The sequence below is a fragment of the Merops nubicus genome, unplaced genomic scaffold, assembly GCF_000691845.1.
Source record: "Merops nubicus isolate BGI_N331 unplaced genomic scaffold, ASM69184v1 scaffold45959, whole genome shotgun sequence".
NCBI lineage: Eukaryota > Metazoa > Chordata > Aves > Coraciiformes > Meropidae > Merops > Merops nubicus.
Window position 1 is genome coordinate 1,937 of NW_008632566.1, and position 20,556 is coordinate 22,492.

At 40.0% G+C, this 20,556-nt stretch overlaps 1 protein-coding gene across 1 annotated transcript; it reads right to left on the reverse strand.

The window, feature by feature from the left end:
* Positions 1-306: 306 nt before the first annotated feature.
* On the reverse strand, positions 307-17,365 carry LOC103780279 (alcohol dehydrogenase [NADP(+)]-like). The gene is given in 9 exon segments (XM_008947941.1): positions 307-598; positions 4,256-4,342; positions 5,316-5,388; positions 6,074-6,273; positions 6,887-7,082; positions 9,738-9,889; positions 11,569-11,588; positions 11,591-11,684; positions 17,275-17,365. Coding segments are annotated over 9 exon segments (978 nt in total). The 5' UTR covers position 17,365; the 3' UTR covers positions 307-532.
* Positions 17,366-20,556: the final 3,191 nt, after the last annotated feature.

The window sequence follows — 20,556 nt, forward strand, 5'->3', positions numbered from 1 at the left end:
TCCAGGGCACGCATTTATTTTCCTCAAATCTAAAGGCAAGTTAACAGAAAAAGAAAATAGAGAATTCTCTAACTCCCACAAGTACTCTGAAGTAGATAAAACTTGATGGCTGAGCAGTTCTTTAGTCTTAGAATGCTTCCATGCCTTCACCTTTTTTTTTTTTTCCCTCCCCTCATGGTAATAACTAAAGCTTTCAGAACTGTTCCACAGGCAAGAAACCCAAAATACAGCCCTAGCCTGGCAATGACATGTTTGGAACTCCATTAGACTCCTTCACTCTTTCACTAATCCCCAAAAGATTTGATGCTTCCAGGAGCAAGTTTGCAGTCATTGTAATAAATCCCAAAACTCTGACACGGAAGCTACAGCGTCTCCAGGGAGGAGGTCAGTTAGAAGCAGGACATTGTAAGTGGACCTACTCAGGAAGGAAGGTTTTATTTGGACAGGTTTTCTTCACAAATTGTGGCAACAATTATTCTGTGGAAGGGTGTGCAGAAGAGCATTTTACTCTAAACACCTTATTTTCTAGTAGTTAATAGGGGTCATTGAAGGGGTAATTGGGGTGTCCAGCATCTCTTGCTACTAGCTTTCCATTCACCTGTGAAATAAACAGACAGGCTCAAGTCAGAAAGATAAAAATCCATTCTTACTCAGTTTCAAATTCTGCATAGTTTAGATTTCTAAATCTTCATATCCAGAGCATTTTTTTCAGCTTAAGCACAAGCTGATCCCTCTGCTCCAGAATCCTCTTAGCACTTCTCGAAAGAAAAATAATTTAAATTATTTTTTAAAAGGTAGATTTCTGTAGCCTAGAGCAAGAGTCTTTCAAGCTGCTCAGGTTTGAAGACTTAGATTAAGTACTTAAAACCCTTTTGCCTTGTAGCTGTTATTGAGCAAGTGTTGTAACATGCACACTTCAAAACATTTTACTGGAGTTGGAGCCTTTGCCTGTGTTTCCATGATAGAGAGGCTCCTGGGCTGCCAATTTTATAGATGGAGAAGATGAAACACATTGAATAACTTGTTCAGGGTCATATGCTGAAGCATTAAGTGCGTCCTTCATAGTACTTTTTGTTTAAGAACATTTCCAAGGAAAACCAGCTTCTCCAGCTGTAACATGGGCATACTGAAACAAGTATCCACAGGTAATGAACGTGGGGCCCCGGCTGGCCTGGAAGCAGATTGGCCATGCAGAAACCTCGGCTCCTACTTCCCACCTCTAAGCATTCAGGTGCACAAACTGCATTTCTATTTGCACCAAGTCCATTTTAACACCCCCAGCTTCAGAGGAGCTGAGGTTAAAACTCACTCCTCTGTAACATTTGGGGAAATCTAGGTGCAGCACCAAAGACATACTTCCCTGCACTTTACCAGCATCATTCAGGTAAAACTTGCACTAAGCAACTAATGACTGAATAGAAGTTATGTTAGGGAAATTGTTGATTTTTATACATATAATTGTGACATTGAAGCCTGCTCAAAATGTTACAAGGGCAGAGAGAATCACAGGGACTTTCAAACCAAGTATCCACTAGCAACTCCCTCTATTAGCTTTCAGCACAAAACCTGCATTTCAAAGTGACAACTGGAATCCCTAGTAATGAATTGTTTACAGTGACCACTGAAGTGTGATATTAGTCATTTGGGGGCACTACAGAGCAGAAAACTAAGATGTTAAGATTTAACATTTGACTGATGCTCAAATGAAAATAAAATAAAGCTGTCAGCTGAACGCAATCCTTAAAGCTGTGGACAAAAGTATCACAATTATCTTAAAGTTTCCTCATATGCTATTGAGAGCCAAGAACTTCCTCATGTTCCTAGAGTTCATATTCCTCATTTTCCTCCTGCAGTTTCTTCCCCCGCATATTTCACTGTGCTGAGCAGCTCTTCAGGTAAGCATTCTTATTTGCTGCATGCCAAGGCAGCAGCTGCCAGAAGCAATGTTTCATATAGCTGATTCCATTCTACCCCAGGAACTTGAGAGAAGGAAGAGGGTAAAATCAGCAGCAAACACACTGCAAGTCAACGGTAGCTAACTATCAAAACCAGACAGATCATTCTGTGTACCACACCATTACTACTCCTCTCTTGGCTTTCTAGTCATTCAAGTTTTGTTCAAGTGTATTCCTTGCCCAAATAAGTGTTTCCAAAAGTTTGGATTTCAGGCTGGTGCAAGGTATCTTCCAACTTTTATCCAGATAATGAACCATTGAAGTATAAAGCAAATTGTTTACTTGCAAGGTAAGAGCCTCTCCACAGGCTTTAAACAAAACAGTGTGGAGAAGAGCAGCACAACTGTAAGAACCTGCAGTTATCTATCAGTGAAGTAAGGCAAGGAAAAACTGTCTTGTCAGTTACGACAGGAGCTCCGATATCGCTGCCATATCACCCTTTGAAATCCAGACACTATAAATTAGATTCATAGAGAAGATAGGCATGGAAGGTTAGACAGGAATTTTAATTCACAATTGATGAAAATTATTTTTGATAAGCCCAGAGGGGATGGGCAGGAGACAAAAGGTTCCACTAGAGATCTTACAGCTACAGAGTCGTGTTTTAATTCTCCTCACCTTGCTTCTTCCTTCCTTGTTGTCTGACAATATGGCAATATCTTTGAAGCCCAGCTGCATCACACTCACCCTTTTTTTAGCTGGATAGGTCATGCTTTGAACTGTATTTCATCTCCCCTCTGTGAATCCCTGTGATCTGATCGGGTCTCCAGGTAACAAAAGCACTTGAATCATCCCAGGCTCATGCAAGCCAGGCTAGCATATTTTGTGGTTTCATTAACAAAACAACTTTTTTTGCAGGATGAGTAGCAAAACACTTGAAAGAAACACACTGTCAGTACCAGGTGTGCTCGTCACTACCACACTCATACAGATAGCAGCTAAGCTTGCAGTTTGGTGTACAGACTCCTGATCCATAAACACAAAGATAATTTTGGTTGCAGGGATGTGGGGGTTTGTATTTACACATATACTGAAGCAACCATACAGTTAAAAGCATGGCCTTGAAGCTCTGATAAGCCCCAGCATGACAAACAGTGAAAGCTGCAACCAGTATCTACCCTTGATATGAGACAGTCATTCACCACACATTCATAACTTCTCCTTTCTAACTCAGACTAGTCACTGATACACTCTCAAGTACTCGAAATAACTTGATGATAAATCCCAGAGAAAAGCTTTCCCCAAAGAATTCATATAGTCAGGAGCCATTGGCTACTGAAGAATAATTTACAGGTAGACAAACTGCTGGAGAGGCAAGGGTACATTTGACAGCTACCAAATTTGCAGAGAGACCTACTGTCTCTATGCAGTGTACTCTGTGATAGAGAAGGGATAAATCACTTCAGACTCATTATAGCACAGTTGTCATGTGTTGGTCAGTGATGATGCATCAGGGAATGGCAACAGCTCTGTTGTAATGTCAGAGGAAGGACAGTAAGAAATGAGGAACACTATGAAGACAGGAGACAAAACACTGAACTAACCTTTTTTATTATTTTATTTTATTTTTTTTCAGTGAGGGGAAAGGAAGGAGGTTAGGTCTTCTAATATATGAAAAGAAAGACAAAGAGGACTTCAACACTTACAAGGCATTGGTTTCTCTAAAATCTGACTGGCATCTGATAGCACAAGAGGGACAGAGTTTCATGGAACACAGTAAACTACTGATGTTAAAAGATGCTGTGGCTAATGGATTTGGAAAGAAAGATAGAACAGCCTAAGACAAACTCTTTACATTGAAAGAAGGTCATTACAACAGATGCTGAAAGGTGAGGGAACATCCAGTGGAGAAGAGTGGACAAATTCCCTCATGTGATAGATGTGGAGAACTAACAACACCCTGAGTCTTCAATGATCTTGGAAGTTTATGGTATAAAGTAAATGGGGACAGCTGGAACAAATACTTCTGGAGGAATGACATGGACCTTAGTCTGCTTGTACATGGGAAGAACAAATGAGCAGGAGTCTGGCAAGATCTGAAGTAAGATGAGACCCCAGCTTAAAGGCCCATGGACAGGTCAGTAATGACAAGAGAGCCATTAAGTGGCCAACACAAACATTTTCTAAAAGTTACCTCATTTTTACCTGGATTTTGAAAAATTCTTTCATATTAGGTACCCTAAAAAGATGTAGTGTTCTTGTAAGTAGTTCTGATGGGGAGAGGAGAAGGAAAACTGCAAAAGCCCCAAGTTGTGGCCACATGCACATAAAGAAAACCAAAAGAAACATGAGACATTTACCGTAATCATTGGCACAATGTAACGCCAGTTTTTATTCAGGCTTCCAATGTGGTTCATCTCCTCTTCTGTGAGGCTGAAATCAAACACCTAAGAACAAAATAATGCAACTTGTAGGATTTCACCTAACCTTCAGAAACTGCAGCACTTTGGTAAGTCTGAGCCTCAAACAGAGGGAATTTCCACGTAACTCTGATCAACAGAATTTGTGTATCTTTAAAAATCTTGGCTTCAGACAGCAGTTAGTTTGTCTTCTGTTTATAAATACAAAGTTGCAATGAAACTTGTTTTATAATAAATACCAAAATAAAGGCTTAAGAGCCTGAAGGTGTTCATACACCTGCCAAATCTCAGCCTACACTGATAATGCCTAGAACTCTTCCACAAAGATAAAAAGCAACGGGGCAGTTCCTCCAAGTAAGCACTGCCTATTCAATCAAATGTCCTGTTCCCATGTAGATCTTAAACTTGAGTCACTGCAGAGTTTAACTTAAAAACTTAACAAGCTCATCTGTATGATTAAAGGCTGAAGAAAAAAAAAAATCACAGGGGGTGATTCAGAGACTTGCCCCCAGATTATTGGAAGTTTTCAAATAACTTCTAAAGTGAACCATTTCTACTTCAGAGCCAAAGTGAATCACACTAATGCTGTTCTTTCAGCATCATGAGAATGACAGTTTGCTGCAGAAATAGTCACCACCCCTCACCTGCAGGGTAGAACAACTGTTATTCATAAATAAGAACCACTGAACATCATTAGAAGACTCCCTTGTTCAATATATTTCTATCTCAGATGAGTTTTAGTACAGATTTTTCATTTGACTTGTATAAAGTTATTTATTCTTTACCTCTTGGTAACAAGACTGTTGATGTGCACATGTGCACACTCACACCCTCAGCCGGAAAACAAACTTGGTATGCTTTAAGCAAAATCTTTACCCTCCCTTCTTAAGTGGAGTGGGTGCACACATTGATGAACAAATATGAGCCAAGTGCCTCAGCTCTGTGATCTGCAACTAGTAGGGCAGAATTGCTGAATCTCCTTCCCTCCATTTACACTCACCTGAAGATTCTGCTCAATGCGAGCGGGAGTGACACTCTTGGGAATGGCAACCACTTCACGCTGCACTTGCCATCTGTTAGGAGGAGGAGGAGAGAGATTTTCTCTGTATGCAGCCCAAGAACCACAGTATTTATTTCAGCTGAAAAAGATGCCACGTATGTTTCTATGTGAAATAAAAATACCCAGAAGAGGGCTGACTTTAGCCCTGTAGACATAGCACTGTACTGTATTGGGACCTAGTGTGTCCAAGCTCAAGCAGAACAGTTGTCATTGGACTAATCAATGAGAGGAAGACGTTCATGCCTTTAGGCAAGCAATCAAGTTTCAGGTGCTTCAATAAACAGTTAGGAAAAAATGTGCTTAAGCATTTCATGCAAGTTCTAACATGACAAACGCTGACAAACTAGAAGAAAACCCAGATCCCTCAAGTGCCTTTCTAGTAGTTTGGGCACAAAATCTTTAACATATTCTGTTGTCAGGGTAACTTGCTGCTGCCTCAGACTGTACTAGTGACAGATACAGAGCCAGAAAAAAAAAAAAGCAATTCTTTACAAGGTACTCATCATATTCTGGATATCACGCAATCACCTTGTTTCCCAGTATCCAAATGGGGTTTGCTTCTGGCATTCCCTGTGATTTTAACTCCTCAGCAATGCAGAAGAACATGAACTTTAAGGAAATTCCTTCTACCTTTTGTCTTTTTCTTAATATTTAAGGCCAGGTCCCAGATGCTACCCTCTCTCACAACTGTTCTGTACCTGAGGATAATCTGTGCAGGTGACTTGCTGTATTTTTCTGCCAATTTTTTGATCTTAGGTTCTTCTAGAAGCACAGGCTCATCTGGGTGTTTCCACATGCGATCTGGAGAACCAAGGGGACTGTAGGCAGTGACAACCAGTCCTCGTTTCTGGCAGTGAGCTATGAGCTCATTCTGAGCTAGGTAAGGATGGCATTCTACCTATTGAAATGACCAACAACGAACAGATGGAGAAGAGATATCAACACAAAACTCTAAACAAACAGGAAGTCAAAAGCACAGCAGAACCAAACACATCACAGGAGGTCATTACAGATTCTGTAAAACCTTATGAGGATAAGGTTTGTTAAGTAAGCTAGCCTTATGAGGATAACTTACTACCAAGAGAATAAAAAACTGTTTGGTAGACTAAGGTTCCAGGAAAAGGAGGACAGATTGCCTAAGTTTAAAGTGCTGAATTTTCCCTCTGTACCAAACAGATCATCCAACAAGCAAGAAAGCTCTCTATAGGATTCAAATTCTTCCCTCACAATCTTCCTTCCTTACAGACTAAATTGTTCTTCATAGGGAGGACAAACTCTTCCACAGACCTGTTCAATTAAGCAGGCAGAAATAGCCACAGAACAGGCATACAGGCCTTCTCCCCAGCTAATTAATCTGCCCCTGTGTGCCTACAGGGAAGAATATAGCCAGCTCTGCAGGTGTATTTAGCGAAGCTGCACCGCTTGTGCTAAGCACATAGCACTGGTTTGCAAATTCTTCTCTCTTATGGACAAATAGGAAAGGTATTCATCCTCTCTTTTATTCATCTTACCTGGAGCACAGCTGGCTTGACAGTAGCCACACTTAGTACATCATCAATCTGACGACTGTTGAAGTTTGACAGCCCAATGGCTTTCACAAGACCTTTTTCTACCAGCTTCTCCATAGCCTTCCAGGTATCCTTGTAATCAGTGTAATCATACCGCATGGTGTTATCAGGATTCTTTGGGAAGAGATTGTCCCCTCGTCTACAGCATCAAAGGTAAAGTGTCAGTATATACATCACATTATTTACATCACTTTAGCTCTTCACTAAAAAACCTTCCTCAAAAGTATTCTTAGAATTTTATACATAGAGTTTGGAGGGTAGAGCACAAATGGAGCAAATCTGTCTGTTGAATTCCAGTATGCTGATTTAACCTGTAAAAAATTATTTCACGTAGTATTTCCTATGTAAACTTGTTATACAGTACTTTGAACTACCTACCTATATGGGAGTGGATACAGAGCTGATAAGCTACTGTGGACACAGCAGCAGCTCTTTGCACATGTTGATCTAGAAAAACAGCTGATTTAGAGAGCAGCAGTTTAGAGGGTGGCTGAAATCCTTCAGTCTGTTTGGAGCTGCTACCAAAGGGATCTTGGTTTAAGAGCTGTCTCGGAGAGACTGTATTCAAAGTACACTGGCCTTCCCACTCACTCTGGATTCTGTGGCAGTGTTAGCACTCAACACAAGCACAGATTCTCACAGAAGTCTTGATATGTACACATTGCTTATAGGCTGGGTTTCCAGCTAGTCATACCAACTAATTTAAAAAAAAAAAAATTAAAAAACCAGAACCAAAACACATAAAAAGAACCTGGTTACTCCAGGTGACACCACTGCTAAAGGGCTACAACTGGTCTCTGAGCAGTCCATGTTTGGAGAGGTACAACCTCACTGGAAAAGCTTTGCTTCACAACCACTGTAGGACACTGCCAGCTAAGATCTCAGAGACTGTCTAACATTGCTCTAGCTAAGCAGTGAACCATGTGAGAAATGGCAGCAGCTGAGGACAAGAGGAGATGGTTCTTGTTCATGTCATTGATAAATCTAGAACCAAAAATAACTCTGAAAGCCTTATGAGCTTTCAATTCATAAAAGCAGCCTCATATGTCAAGAGTAGTATATTTAGAGGTGAAGTCTCAAGACCTAGAAGCACTGTGATTTTCACCCACAAGTCTGTTTTAATTTCTGTGTAAAGAACATTTGTTTGCTCAGTTTCCCAATACAACAGACATTATAGATAACCATGCATTAAAATAGTTGAAGTAGATGTAACAGAAAACTGTAGAGTGAACAATTTCCAACGAGGAAACAAATCTGCTTTATTAGAATGTCAGTTTTGTCAATAGTTCCCACAACATCAAGCACATTTAAATATTAGCAATATCTAAATATACATCATTATTCATATTATGTGTTACTATCAAAGCAATGTTTAATTTTTTTTTTTTTTTTCCCCAATCAACTGGAAAACAAACCTGTTTCACAACAGGGGGAATTTTTGACAGTTCTTCCTCCAAACCAGCTCCAGTTGAAATCACTTCCTCATTCTGTTATGCTGAGGAATATATTTGTACTTTGAGCTTCTTTCCTGTTACTTTTACACGCTTTGTAAAATTTAGTTCAGACGACTATAAGGGGAAAAAATATTCTAAGGCTTGTAGAACAGACAGAAGTCCCTTAAACTGACAGTGTTTCCCCTGTTGAGTGAAGTCTCCATGCAAACACCTGGTCAGGAGATCTATTCTCCCCCTGTCTTTTTACTGCTTCTGGGGGCCAAGGGGATGATGATAACACTGCTTCCACGTACAGGGAAACAGAGCAAGGAACACTGCTTCTGATGGGCTTGTAGGATAAGTGCATTTAGCACTTATCTGGAGAACAGAACTTTCTTGTTTCATACTTCCTCAAATCATAGAACTAAAGTGCCATAAGAAGTGATTTTCATTTTCTCCTCACAGATATCACCATGACATTGCATGGGCTTGGCCACTCCAGTGCAGTTAGTAACTGTTAGTGAACTGTCTTTACGTAACACTTCATTCTTCTTTTACAGGTAAGTAAAACTAAAGCACAAAGCAGTGACAGGATTTCCTCAGGGTTACCATGTAGGTCAGCGGCAGAACCAAGAATAGCTGCCACACCTCCCCAGTGCCTAGACAAAGACACTAGACTACTTTAAGCTTCTAATATATTTTTAACCCAACAAAGATTTTACCTCACAGCAAGCCAAACTTTCAGCTAGTGTAAGACAGTAGGTTTTAGTATAGAAACCTGTCCCATAAAGCTTTATTTACTTTCTACCAGTTAGACTACGTTCAGTTATCTAGCTTTGGCACCCATGCCAAACTCAGAATTATTGATCCTAATTTCATTACCTAGCTCTTCTCACTATTAAAAAAAACTAGTAATTGCTTGAGGGTTTTAAATGAAGACTTAATACTAATTTTTCCATCCTCATCATTGCTAAATAATGAGAACAATTATCCTTTTTCTATTTACAATACTTCTACACAAGCCCAGAAGTTTTGTCGTCTCTACTGTTTATTTACAGACCTGCTACAAATCTTAACAGTAAACAAATTCCTACCCAACTGAAATTCAAAGAATGAAATTTGAACAATTGTTTCTGTGAATGAATGGACCAACTATGAGTAATATAAAGGTTAAGTGTAGAATAGAATCTCTATATGACTGTTCATAGGCCTACACTGTTAGCCACACTGAAAAACATCCTGCAGGTAGTATACAAAGGAAGAAACTCAGAGCTGAGAAAGAAAGTCCTCAGGCTATAACACCAGCCACTTATGTAAAACTGGGGTTTCTGCATTCTGTGCCCTTTTCATGTAGAACTTACTCAAAGGCATGAGGCCAGTGCATGAGGTACAAGTCCAGGTAATCCAGTTTCAAATCTCCGAGTGTTTTTCTTAGTGCTGGCTCTACGTCTTCCGGATGGTGTTTGGTATTCCAGAGCTTTGATGTTACAAACAGGTTCTCCCTTTTAATAACCTTTAAGAAAGGGAAGAGACATTAAATTACTGGAACAAGTTCACAAGGAACTGCATCAATTCCCCAACTAGCTTTAAAACAAAGAGAACAATTTATGTACTTTTTTTTTTTTAAAAAAAAAAAAGGTAACATATGTAACCTACAAATTAAACCTTTCAGAAATATACTGGATGGAGAAGAGTGATATATACACACATTGGCAGGTCTTAAGTTATACCAAATATGTAGCAATTTATTGGAAGTTCTGAAAAACAAAACAAACCTCTCCACAAACTTTCACAAACTTTCCAGTTCAAGAGTTAAAGCCACTAAGTATGGTGTGCCCAAAAGAAAGATTACTCAGTTTATTCATAAGTAAATTTTGTAACTTCTATTTAATGATTCATATATTCTAAGCACAACTGCTAACTCACTCTACTCATCACTTTATAAACCAAGAATGCTTCTCATGGAAAGAGCGTGGGAAAATAAACAGAAAGTTTCTCCAAACCTTGAGTTTCTAGGTTCTGGAAGTAACGCTCTAAGAACTAAGTGTCCTGTACCCTGTATTGGAAGGGTAAGACCCAGAACTTAAATAGAGAGCTGGTTAGATAGGAAGCATAAAATGTAGAAGGGAGATCGTATTTGGCAAGCTGAAGCACAGAACACCATCAGAGGGCACTTCTCGCTGTCTTACGTGTGTCCAAATTTCACGCAATTCTACACGTTGTAGAAGCTGGGATGATTAATTCCTTAGCTTCTCTCCTCCAACCATTCAGTTATTTCTGTTTCACATATGGCTGTTGTGTTCAAAAAGAGACAGATGTTTTAAAAATTCTAGTTTTAAGTTAGCTAGCTAACAGGAACTAAGAGAGTCCCGGGCTCCTCTGTATTAGTTACTGTATCTAGTAGGAAGGAATCCTTGGGGCAAGTTGAAAACAGCCTCTCAAGCTAATCACATAACAAAGAGATTGCCCTGAAGCCACGGGGAGAGCAGCTGGAGTGCAGGAACTCTTTCCACGGGCTCTGAGGCTGCACAGGCAATCCTGCTGACCCCTCAGGCCAAAAAGAGCAAGGGGGTGAAGTTAAGATTCCACCACAGGTCATCCACCATAGGAATGCCTGTCACATTACATTATATCGAGGCCATGGACTATCAGGTGCAGGCCCTAGAGGCACAGTTAGCAAACCTTCAAGTGCAGTTTAAAAAAAACAAAAACACCACCCTCCACCCCCCCAATAAAAGTACCTGCTTATTTACCCATATTTTGTCTATAACCAAAAGACCCACAGTCACTGAATTTACTGTGGCTACACACCATTGCATTCTATTCCTGCCTGGTAAACTACAGCAACTTTTCCAATAATGGCAAATATTTTAAACTGTAACTACAGATTCTGGGAACCTCCAATTTTTGAACACTCAAACTGGGTTACTTTGCAAGGGAGAAAGGGGCAGGCAGGGAATTTTTTTTAAAAGGAATTTTCTGTAGCTTCCATGAAAACATTGCTGACAATCTTTTCTCCTCCTGATAGCCAGGAGACAGAGCCTTCTTTCATGCCCACTCCCAATTAGTAACAAATAGCTGGAATAGACCAGGAGGAAGAGCCACAAATGTTGATTTTACAGTCTGCTTCCAGGTCACAGCTGTAAATTTTGATACAACACACCACCACCATGGCGATTCTTGAGTTTTTACCTTGTTGGGCCCAAGAAAAGGAACGCCGCACCAATCTCGGCTTCATTGCTGTAAGCTGCTGCACAGTCAATGTGGGCATAGCCCACACTGAGAGCACACTTCACTGCTTCCTTCACCTGCAATAAGAAACAGGTTACCCAATGCAATCAGTGAAAAGGGACACATCACAGGGGAAAAAAAAAAGAATTAAAAATATTAGGGACTTGGTGAGGAACATCTCAAAAGTACACACCTACATAAAATCACAAGGCTCAAGCCAAACAGGATAGGATGCCCTACAGTGCTCCCCTTAGAGTGAAGAGCTCATTGCTAGCAGATGCTCCAAGAGAACAAGAAAATGGACACAGGCCAAGTATTCAAGAACTCATGTTTTGCTTAACTGCTAAAACTTAATTTCTAAGATAATGCTATATTGTGGCACATTTTTTCTTCCTCTCATTCCCACTGATTGTACAACAATGGAAGTCACTATACCACTGAGTATTAACTCATGACCTGCAGGGAATCTCCTTATGATGCTCCAAACTTTGCTTTCCACACTGCTGACAATGCAGGTGTTGTCAACAGCAACGGGTCCCTTGCAAGAACCAAGAATTACTACAGACCTCAGTGTTGTCACCATCTCCCTTTAGGTTGATGACCATTAATTAAAATCCATTTCATTTAACTTTCAGTGGACAGTAAGTACACACACTCTTTTACATCTATCCATCTGGAGTGCTACAGTAAGAGTATATCCTATTAGTACAGGTTTTTTATACATCACTTTTTGCTGACTTGTCTCTCAAGACTGTAGGAAATTGTAAATTACTCTGTGTATAAGGCTTGATGTAATAAGGCCCTAATGTATTTAGAGATATTACATCTCTCTTGTCAAGAGATAAAAAAATGCATCCACGAAGGCTAGAGAGAGATTTCTTTCAACTTAATCTAAGTACCAGCATTTTCAATTTTAAAGCTAACCAAAGTTATTAACACAAATAAGACGTGCAGTCCTGCTTTTAGATGCTACAGAAAGACAAGGGGGAATCAAATGTGAAAAAGATTTATCTTCTACTGGTGGATTTCATTTGGTTTTCTTGTCAAGAACTGCAGTAAAGGCAGACACAGGATATTCTGACTGCATTCTTTAGCATTTTGAGAAGAAAACTGGAATGTAGATCAGTTTCCCTTAGCTAGAATGACAAAGCACTTCTCTTACAGCAATGAGGCAAGCTCTTCCTTTCTCTAGCAGGACAGTATTTACAGTCCTTGTTTCACTTTTGACAAAGACATTCCTCAGAAGGTCACTACAAAGTCAAAGTCATGATTATTCTGAAAGCACTTGAGACATATTAAAGGCTTTTAAGACTCCATATCTACTCTCCAAAAAGGTGAGAGTTGTGGAGGGGAAGCACAAAGGAAATGAAACAGTGGTGTTCTTTGTCTGTACTAATCCCACATTTTTTCTGTCAGGATGATTATTTTTTAAAATCCAAACAGGCAGAAAATTTCCCATAAAATTAAAGTAGGCACAACTCATAGAAAACTAGGGATAAGGCACAACAAACATCACTGCAAAGCAATGAACAGGAGCCCATATTTTCATAAATTTCTAGCACTGAGAAACTGGAACTGGTGATTTAAATTAAGTCTGGATTTGTGCAAAATCTGTATTCTCATAAACTCCTCTCAGCCTACTAAGACACCCCAGCATGAACTGAGAGTTCCTGTTCCACACAAATGGCAAACAATCAAGAGAAAATGTGCAAAAAGCATTTTTAGAGGGGGGAAAAAAAAAACACCAACTAATAACAGATAGATGTAAATTTAAGACGAGTACTCTGTTTAACAAAGTTTTGTATTTTTGAGGTTATCTAAGACATCAAAACCACAAAAAAGTAGATAGAAGCAACTGGAGATTTCACATACCTGTGGCCACTTGCTGTTGTGAAATAAAAAATAGCCAAAGGATCCTTCAAACTTTCCATGTGTTCTTTAGTTTAGCCTGTCAATACTGCTATGGAAGGAGCAATTACCGAGTTCATTTTGCACTAGGCAAGTTGAGTTACACAGGTTAGGCAAGATTCACCAACACAGCATCATGTAACTATAGAAAGTTGGTCCGAAAGGATCTTGAGACATCATCTAGTCTATCTTCATGCCCTACAGCAGGGCCAAGCAAGTCTAAACTACCTACATACATTTGTCAAAACCTTTCCTGTGACGGGCAGTCTACTCCAATGCTTTGCGTTCAAAGCCTTTAGATATCTAACCACAACAGCCCTGGTACCATATCCTGTTCCTCACAGACATGAATTCCGTAGCTTCCCCTTTGTGAGGGCTTTTTGCCCATTTGGAAAGCACCAGCACACTTCCTCACAAACTTCTCTTGACCATGTAACTGTTGGTGCTTCCATCTTTCATCACACCTCACCTTTCCTAAACCTTGCTTTGCTGTTGCTGCTGTCTCATCAGCTGGTTTATGCTTTTCTTGAAGGGGTTTGTCCCAAAACAGACACAGTACTGTAGCTGAATCCTTGCTCTCCTTCAATGTATAGCAAAATCCTAGGAAACTACACTCCCATTTATACATCCTAGCAAGGGACTTGGCTTTCCCACCCACCCTCTTTTGTTTTTGAAGATGAAGGAACACTAACAATCAGTGGCAGGTTCAGAAACCTAATCTGTAGGTCCCAATTCATTATAATAACCGTTACTGGATTTCCAGTTCTTCAATTTGCCCATCACAAGGTGAAAAACTCACAAGCCACCTTCATACTTCCAAGAAGGACAGTTCAAGTGACCAAGGAGCCTCTTCTGCACAGTCCCAAGCTATTATGAAGAGGCTTTCACTCTAACAGCTCCAGTCAATAATACTTGGAAAGAAAAGGCTCCCATTTTAGCAGTCCGAATACATTTGCTGATGGGAAATAGGCAAAAGAGAGATCAGTCCTCCCGGTACTCAGATGCAGTATGACCAGAACATAAGTGTTGCTATATCATAGGTTGTACATACGGTCCTAAAATTTGTTGAAAAGGAACTCAGACCACCACATAAGCAACACCAACTTAAGAGTCGATGTTCCCTAAAATGAAGGGTTTTGCCTCTTATCTTTCAGATGTTGAATTCAAGTCCCTCCCTTAATATATACCAGCAGTAGTGAATTTTTGTGCACATAACCAGGATTGTCTCTATTGTCTAACAAGCTTTCCCAAGAACTAAAGTCTCCCCACCACAGCTGCAATCCTGTCACAAAACAGTCTGACTGGTTTCCCGAGGCACACATTTTTTGAAGGTTTTCACAGAAATACAACTTCCCTAAGCCCTCTGTCTCTCTTCCACACAGAACCAGCCTCTGCCACAGCAGGTTAGACTGTTCATCAGGTGGGGATCAGACCAGATGACCTTTGGAGGTCCCTTGCAGCCCAGACAGTCTATGATTCTATGACAGTACAGCCCACTTGAGAGATAAGAACAAAGAATTTAAGTATTACTGGTAATCAAGCTCTAATATTAAAAAAAAACCCACACCCTACTGATATTCTTGATGCTTTTGTCTGAATGGACTTCTCTTTGAACTCATTCATACTGCCAGTTCAAAAGCTTCTCTACTGTGTTCCCTTCCATTCAATAGTCCTCCACCGTGTTCCTATGGTAACATGTAAAAGAAATTTCTCTTCTAGCACTTGATCATGTAAAATTGAAAACATTCTATTATTTTACAGGATTTAAATCCTATAAAATCCTAAGATCCAGCTACAAAATCAATAATTGTTTAGGATCAGCAATAATAAAGAAATTTCTCAAGAGAGTAAGGTCAAAACTGAAAAAGCACCTTGGCAAGGAGAAAAATTACAATCTGCAAAATATTTACCTGAAATAATTTTAAAAGTCATCCACCTCCACTCTTGCTTCTAATGCAGCCTTTGCACAACAGAGCTTTTGATAAATAGCCTCTACTTGGAAAGAGCTAGATTAAATATAATCAAGGATAATTCTGTTTCTCTAGGTTTTTGGCCCTCAGTCTTTAATTCATAATTACAGTTATTCTCCCCAAACTGCACTGTGTCCTTTTAAGAATAAATAATTTGAACACTGTGCCAAATTGCTGCTATGCTGCTGAATTTTCAACAGTGGTAAACAGGAATTTATTTATTCCATAGGAGTACCAGCACATTCTGCAACTCTGGCCATTTTCACTGCACTTCCTAGATTTTACCTTCAACTCACTGCAGGAATAAGTCTTTGAAAACAGCAGATGCTTCGAAGAAGTGACTCCAAGTTACCTCCATGGGACCCCAGAAAAGATAGCTGGATCCTGTGTGGGGTTCAGCTGCTAGAGGCTCTGATTACTATGGCAAAATCCATCTGAATTAGGTTTAAATTATGCACAAGCAGGATTTTTCCTGGTTCTTTTATAAGACTGCATTCTCCTTGGAACAGTTTGTGCACAAAATAAACAATACATTCATATTTTGTTTGTTTAGTTTCAGACATTTGTTTTAGAGAATGCACATTTAACTGCTCTGGGTGCACAAAAATTCATCCATTAAGTTCCTGCATGTTAATAAATGTAATTCAGCTGTCAGTTGATGTTTTAAGTGACAGAGCTGAACACTCACCCTTGCTCTCATTTGACTGAGCGCTCACACCAACTCAGCTTCCCCATCAGCACAGCCACTATTCCAACAGATCCACTGTCCTGACAGTTGCTTGGACAGGAACACCAACAATAAAATGGCTCTACATAGATGTAATTTTTATAGCTCATTTTCCACCTTTTCTTCTAGCTGGCACAAGAGAATAGCACAACCTCTTGAGAAAGGTTTTAACTTTACCCTTTAAGCACAATGGCATCTGACATACTCCAAAAACCATTACAAGACTAACAGCAAGATATAGAACATTTACTGCACAGACATGCAGTAGTGCACATAATCCAAAAGGCGTTATAAACAACAATACCAGCTCAGAATTCCCCCAAGCCTTTCACAAGTAGTATGTGCAATCTCTTCCCCTAAGAATTTATCTTTCAACTAAATGAAACAGAAAGGAAAAGACAGACAAGGGGAGAAATATTACAAAAGAAGGCACAGTCCATAGCATGCAAACATTCCCACAGACAGTTTGTAGTAACACACTGAATTGTTTCCAAGGGTGGTGTTTGCGAAGTCATTGCATTTAGAAGCAGTGTGAATGTCTAACGACACATTAGTTGTCTCACTCTAAAAGCAGGACAACCAAAGCAAGTTAGTTGTTTTTCTGCTAACATTGGCTGACTGCTGGAACAGGACTTAGGACAAGAGCAATCAGAGTTCTTGCCTCCCAAAGTAATGTCTTCAGCAGAGTCATCAGCCCAAGCCAAAGGGATGTCTGGCCAAACTGGCAGCCTGAGGATTTACCCGGGCAAGAGTCAGGCACCATGTTAGAGCTGCAGCATTTTCCCTGTCTCTCCTCACCGGCTGGTCTCCTTTTGGATTCACCTCCCAGAGCACCACTGCCTGAGGCCAGCGTTAACAAGTCTTAGGGGATCTTCTGCTGCTGCTTTTGTGCCTTAAGGCTTTAGTCATGCAAATACAACCATACATTCACCTGACTTCAGTGGGCCTAAGACTAAAACCATTCAAGCAAAGGATCCAGGCCTCAGATTTATGATCTTCAAGAAAGATGCACAAAACACAAATACTAATTGAGAGGATAATATTGTATTGTTCTCTGCTTACTTTGCCAGGTTCACTTTTCCAAGTTCCTAGTCCTATGAGAGGCATCTTCTGCCCGGTGTGGAGTGCAACGAAGCCACGTGCTGCAGACATTTTTGCCTAGGGAACAAGAACAAAGAGTTTTGTAGCAATCCTGTAAGTTGCAAAAATTTACCTTTTCTATGAGAAAAATAAAACAACCACAGAGGTCCTCCTGATGCTAGACTAAGGAAGAAGTTGGTTCCTTACAGCTTTTACTGGTACAAAGGAGATGAATAGCTACCCTGGAGAGTAAAAAAAGTATTTTTCTCTTCCTTCTTTTCTCCTTTACAATGCACAGGTTTAAGATTTCTCAGAGCTGAGAAATACAAAAAGCAGCACTCTGCAACAATATACAATTAATAAGGAAGCACAGGTGAAACTTCTTTTTCTTTTTGATAATCAGCAGTAAGCATTGATGAGGGAGAAGGATGCAAGAGATGTCTGTCTGCCCTTAGAGTACAGTCATTCCATTGGACTTCTGCACTGTCTCTCTTTTACCAAGCCACTACCAGCTGACTCGGGAACCTGGCTCTAACTACTGCTGCAGTTTGGGAAAAACAAGTTTTGCACGTTAAGGTTTGAAGACCTGATACAGGCAGGGGTTTGATTCTGAGTGAGTGGTAAAGGCATAGCCCAGAAAAACAAAAGATTTTTAAAAAATGCTCTAAAGAACACAACTGCTGGAGGATCAATCCCATATTTTTATGCCACATATATGTTTTGTCACCCTTGAATCCAAATTTTCAACAACTGAGAACTGAACTACAACTCATCAAGACTGGTTTTCTTTTGGATGCTAGACAGAAACATTTTGGCTTCCTCAGCAACAAGCATAATTTTTCATTAACTGTCTAGTGGTAAATGCCACTAAAGGAGAAGACTACTTTTTTAAAATAAATAAATAAATAAATAAACACTAAAATCATCCTCTCTGATGCAAAGTCAAGGCTAGCAGACAAGACAAAATGGAGACATTTTCAAAGGTAGACACTAGGAAATAACACCTCAGTACACAAATCACATAAAACTGGTGCATGTATATATTTTTTTTAATCAAGCTGACACAGAACCAGAAATAGCTGTGTGCAAAGTAAGCTAAAATGCCATAGGTCCTTATACATCTATGTAACAAGCAAACTTCCAGCAGGATCTTCCATTACCTCTTGCTTGCTTTATAGCGGCTGTAAACAGCAATCTGGTCACAGTGGCAGTTTTTTATCAAGAAGGAAGGTTTTACAGTGTGCCCCAATATCTTCACAAACTACAGTTCTGGTCAAACTGTTAAAAAGAATTTGCACTCAGGATGTGCTCCCAAGCTGGCTACCTGATTTCAGCAGAAACTGAGGAAGTTGCTGCCCAAGTCCAGCTGTGTCCAAACTTACTAATTTTTTTTTTTTTTAAAAAATGAGCAAAACCAAAAGCAGAAGCATGCAATATTGGCTGAACAGCTGACTATGTAGAAGGAATGGATGTTTTCAAAGCAGAACATTCACACAGAGTACTATCCCAAAATAACTGTCTTCTCCACGTTATCATCTTCCTCAAATAAAATTAAGTCCCTGCTGATAGATGTGTTCACATAGAAAATTTATGTTTGCAATTGCTTGCTTATCTTTTTGAGACATACTTGTGTAGATTTACAGCAGATACCAGAGAGCACACTTGTTTTATAGAGATACAACAGAGTAGTTGGAATGACGCTGACCTGAAGGCCACAGTACACCACGGTGCTGGTGATTCACATAAGAGTTAACGTGAGTGAACTCTGTTCAGTTGTCTTGTGCTGTGCTTCATGTACAGCATGGCTTTCAGGCCTGGGCTGTAGGATAAGCTCAGGAGCTGGTTGTGACAGGAGTCTGCAGGCAGCTCCCACTTGGTACCTGTGATGACACCACCTATGTCTTTTAGCCTTTATCTAAAAAGGCAGGAAGTTCTCATGCAAGCACCCCTTCTGCTGGACAGTAAAATTGATGAATAGAGTTGTTTTCCCTTAAAAGAATCCCTAATAGGTCAAAAGACTGAAAACAGGGTAAACATTTCTATGGACATAGTCTGCCCAACACACAGCAAGCGAATGGAAGGAGGCCTGTTCAGTGCTGCACAACTCGGGGTTCTCAGCAGATGAAGGAATGCAAGATTATCAATAGCATCTTCCTTCTTCTGAGGGTTAGCTCTAAAAAAGAGCATTTGAGATGATACTTTTCAGAGTCTGAGTGCACTTCTTATCAGGATTGTAACAGACCAGCACCTCCTGGTGCAAAACAGCCATTAAACACAAACTGATGGCTCTGGATTTGCACAGAGAGGCATTAAGTCCAGATGTTAGTGTTGAAGGCAATCATTGGTGAACCAAACTTTAGGTGTACATCTATTTTTGGGGGTATGGAGTCAGAGAAGGAAAAACAACAGTATTCTCTTCTATTCTGAATTTGCATGGCAATTTTGTAATTAACTACATGCAAGTAGTTAAGAACTTAGTTGTCTGGACAGAAGTATCTTCTTTCACCACTCAATACAACTAAATATTTAAGGCTTTTTGATTTGCATTGGCCTGTAACACAAACATGACACAAATATAGGCTTTACACAACGACATTACACAATCATCTTAAATGCAACGCTTCAACACAGAAGACAAGGTACACATTTAATCAATAACTAGCATCAGCACATTTTTTAAGAACCACCTTGCTTCATGTGATACTGTTGTATATTAACAATGCAGAGAGCACTAACTACAGCCTCTGGAAGAATGGAAACACATCAGAATTAGAGACTCTGGAAGAAAACGTACTAATTAATACTTTCCACTCAGATTCTTCCCCTAGCAAGGGAACACAAGGGAACGATAGGGACTGTTAGTCACCATTATTTGGTTCATTAAAAAACTAGAAGCCTCTTTTCAGAACGGCAAAGACAAAAAAAAGCCATAGATGCAAAATAGGTGGTGTTACACCAAAACCACAACTACTGCCACATGCACGTGAAAGAGGCAAAGCTCAGGATAATTCCAAGGCTACACACAGCAGTCCGACCAGGAGGGTGCACCAGGAACCGGAGAGGTGTAAGCTGCACCTGCACATCCCCCCTCTACTACAACTGTTTTCGCCCAAAGCAAAGAATCGTCCACTAGTAAGCCACGTATAAGCATGCGCTGTGTTAATATGGATATTAGCAAACAGGTACATAGAGAAACCGCAGAGAGACGCCGCAGCAGCAGACCCACTGACTGCCCGCCCACCAAAGCAAACCCCCCGCGACAGC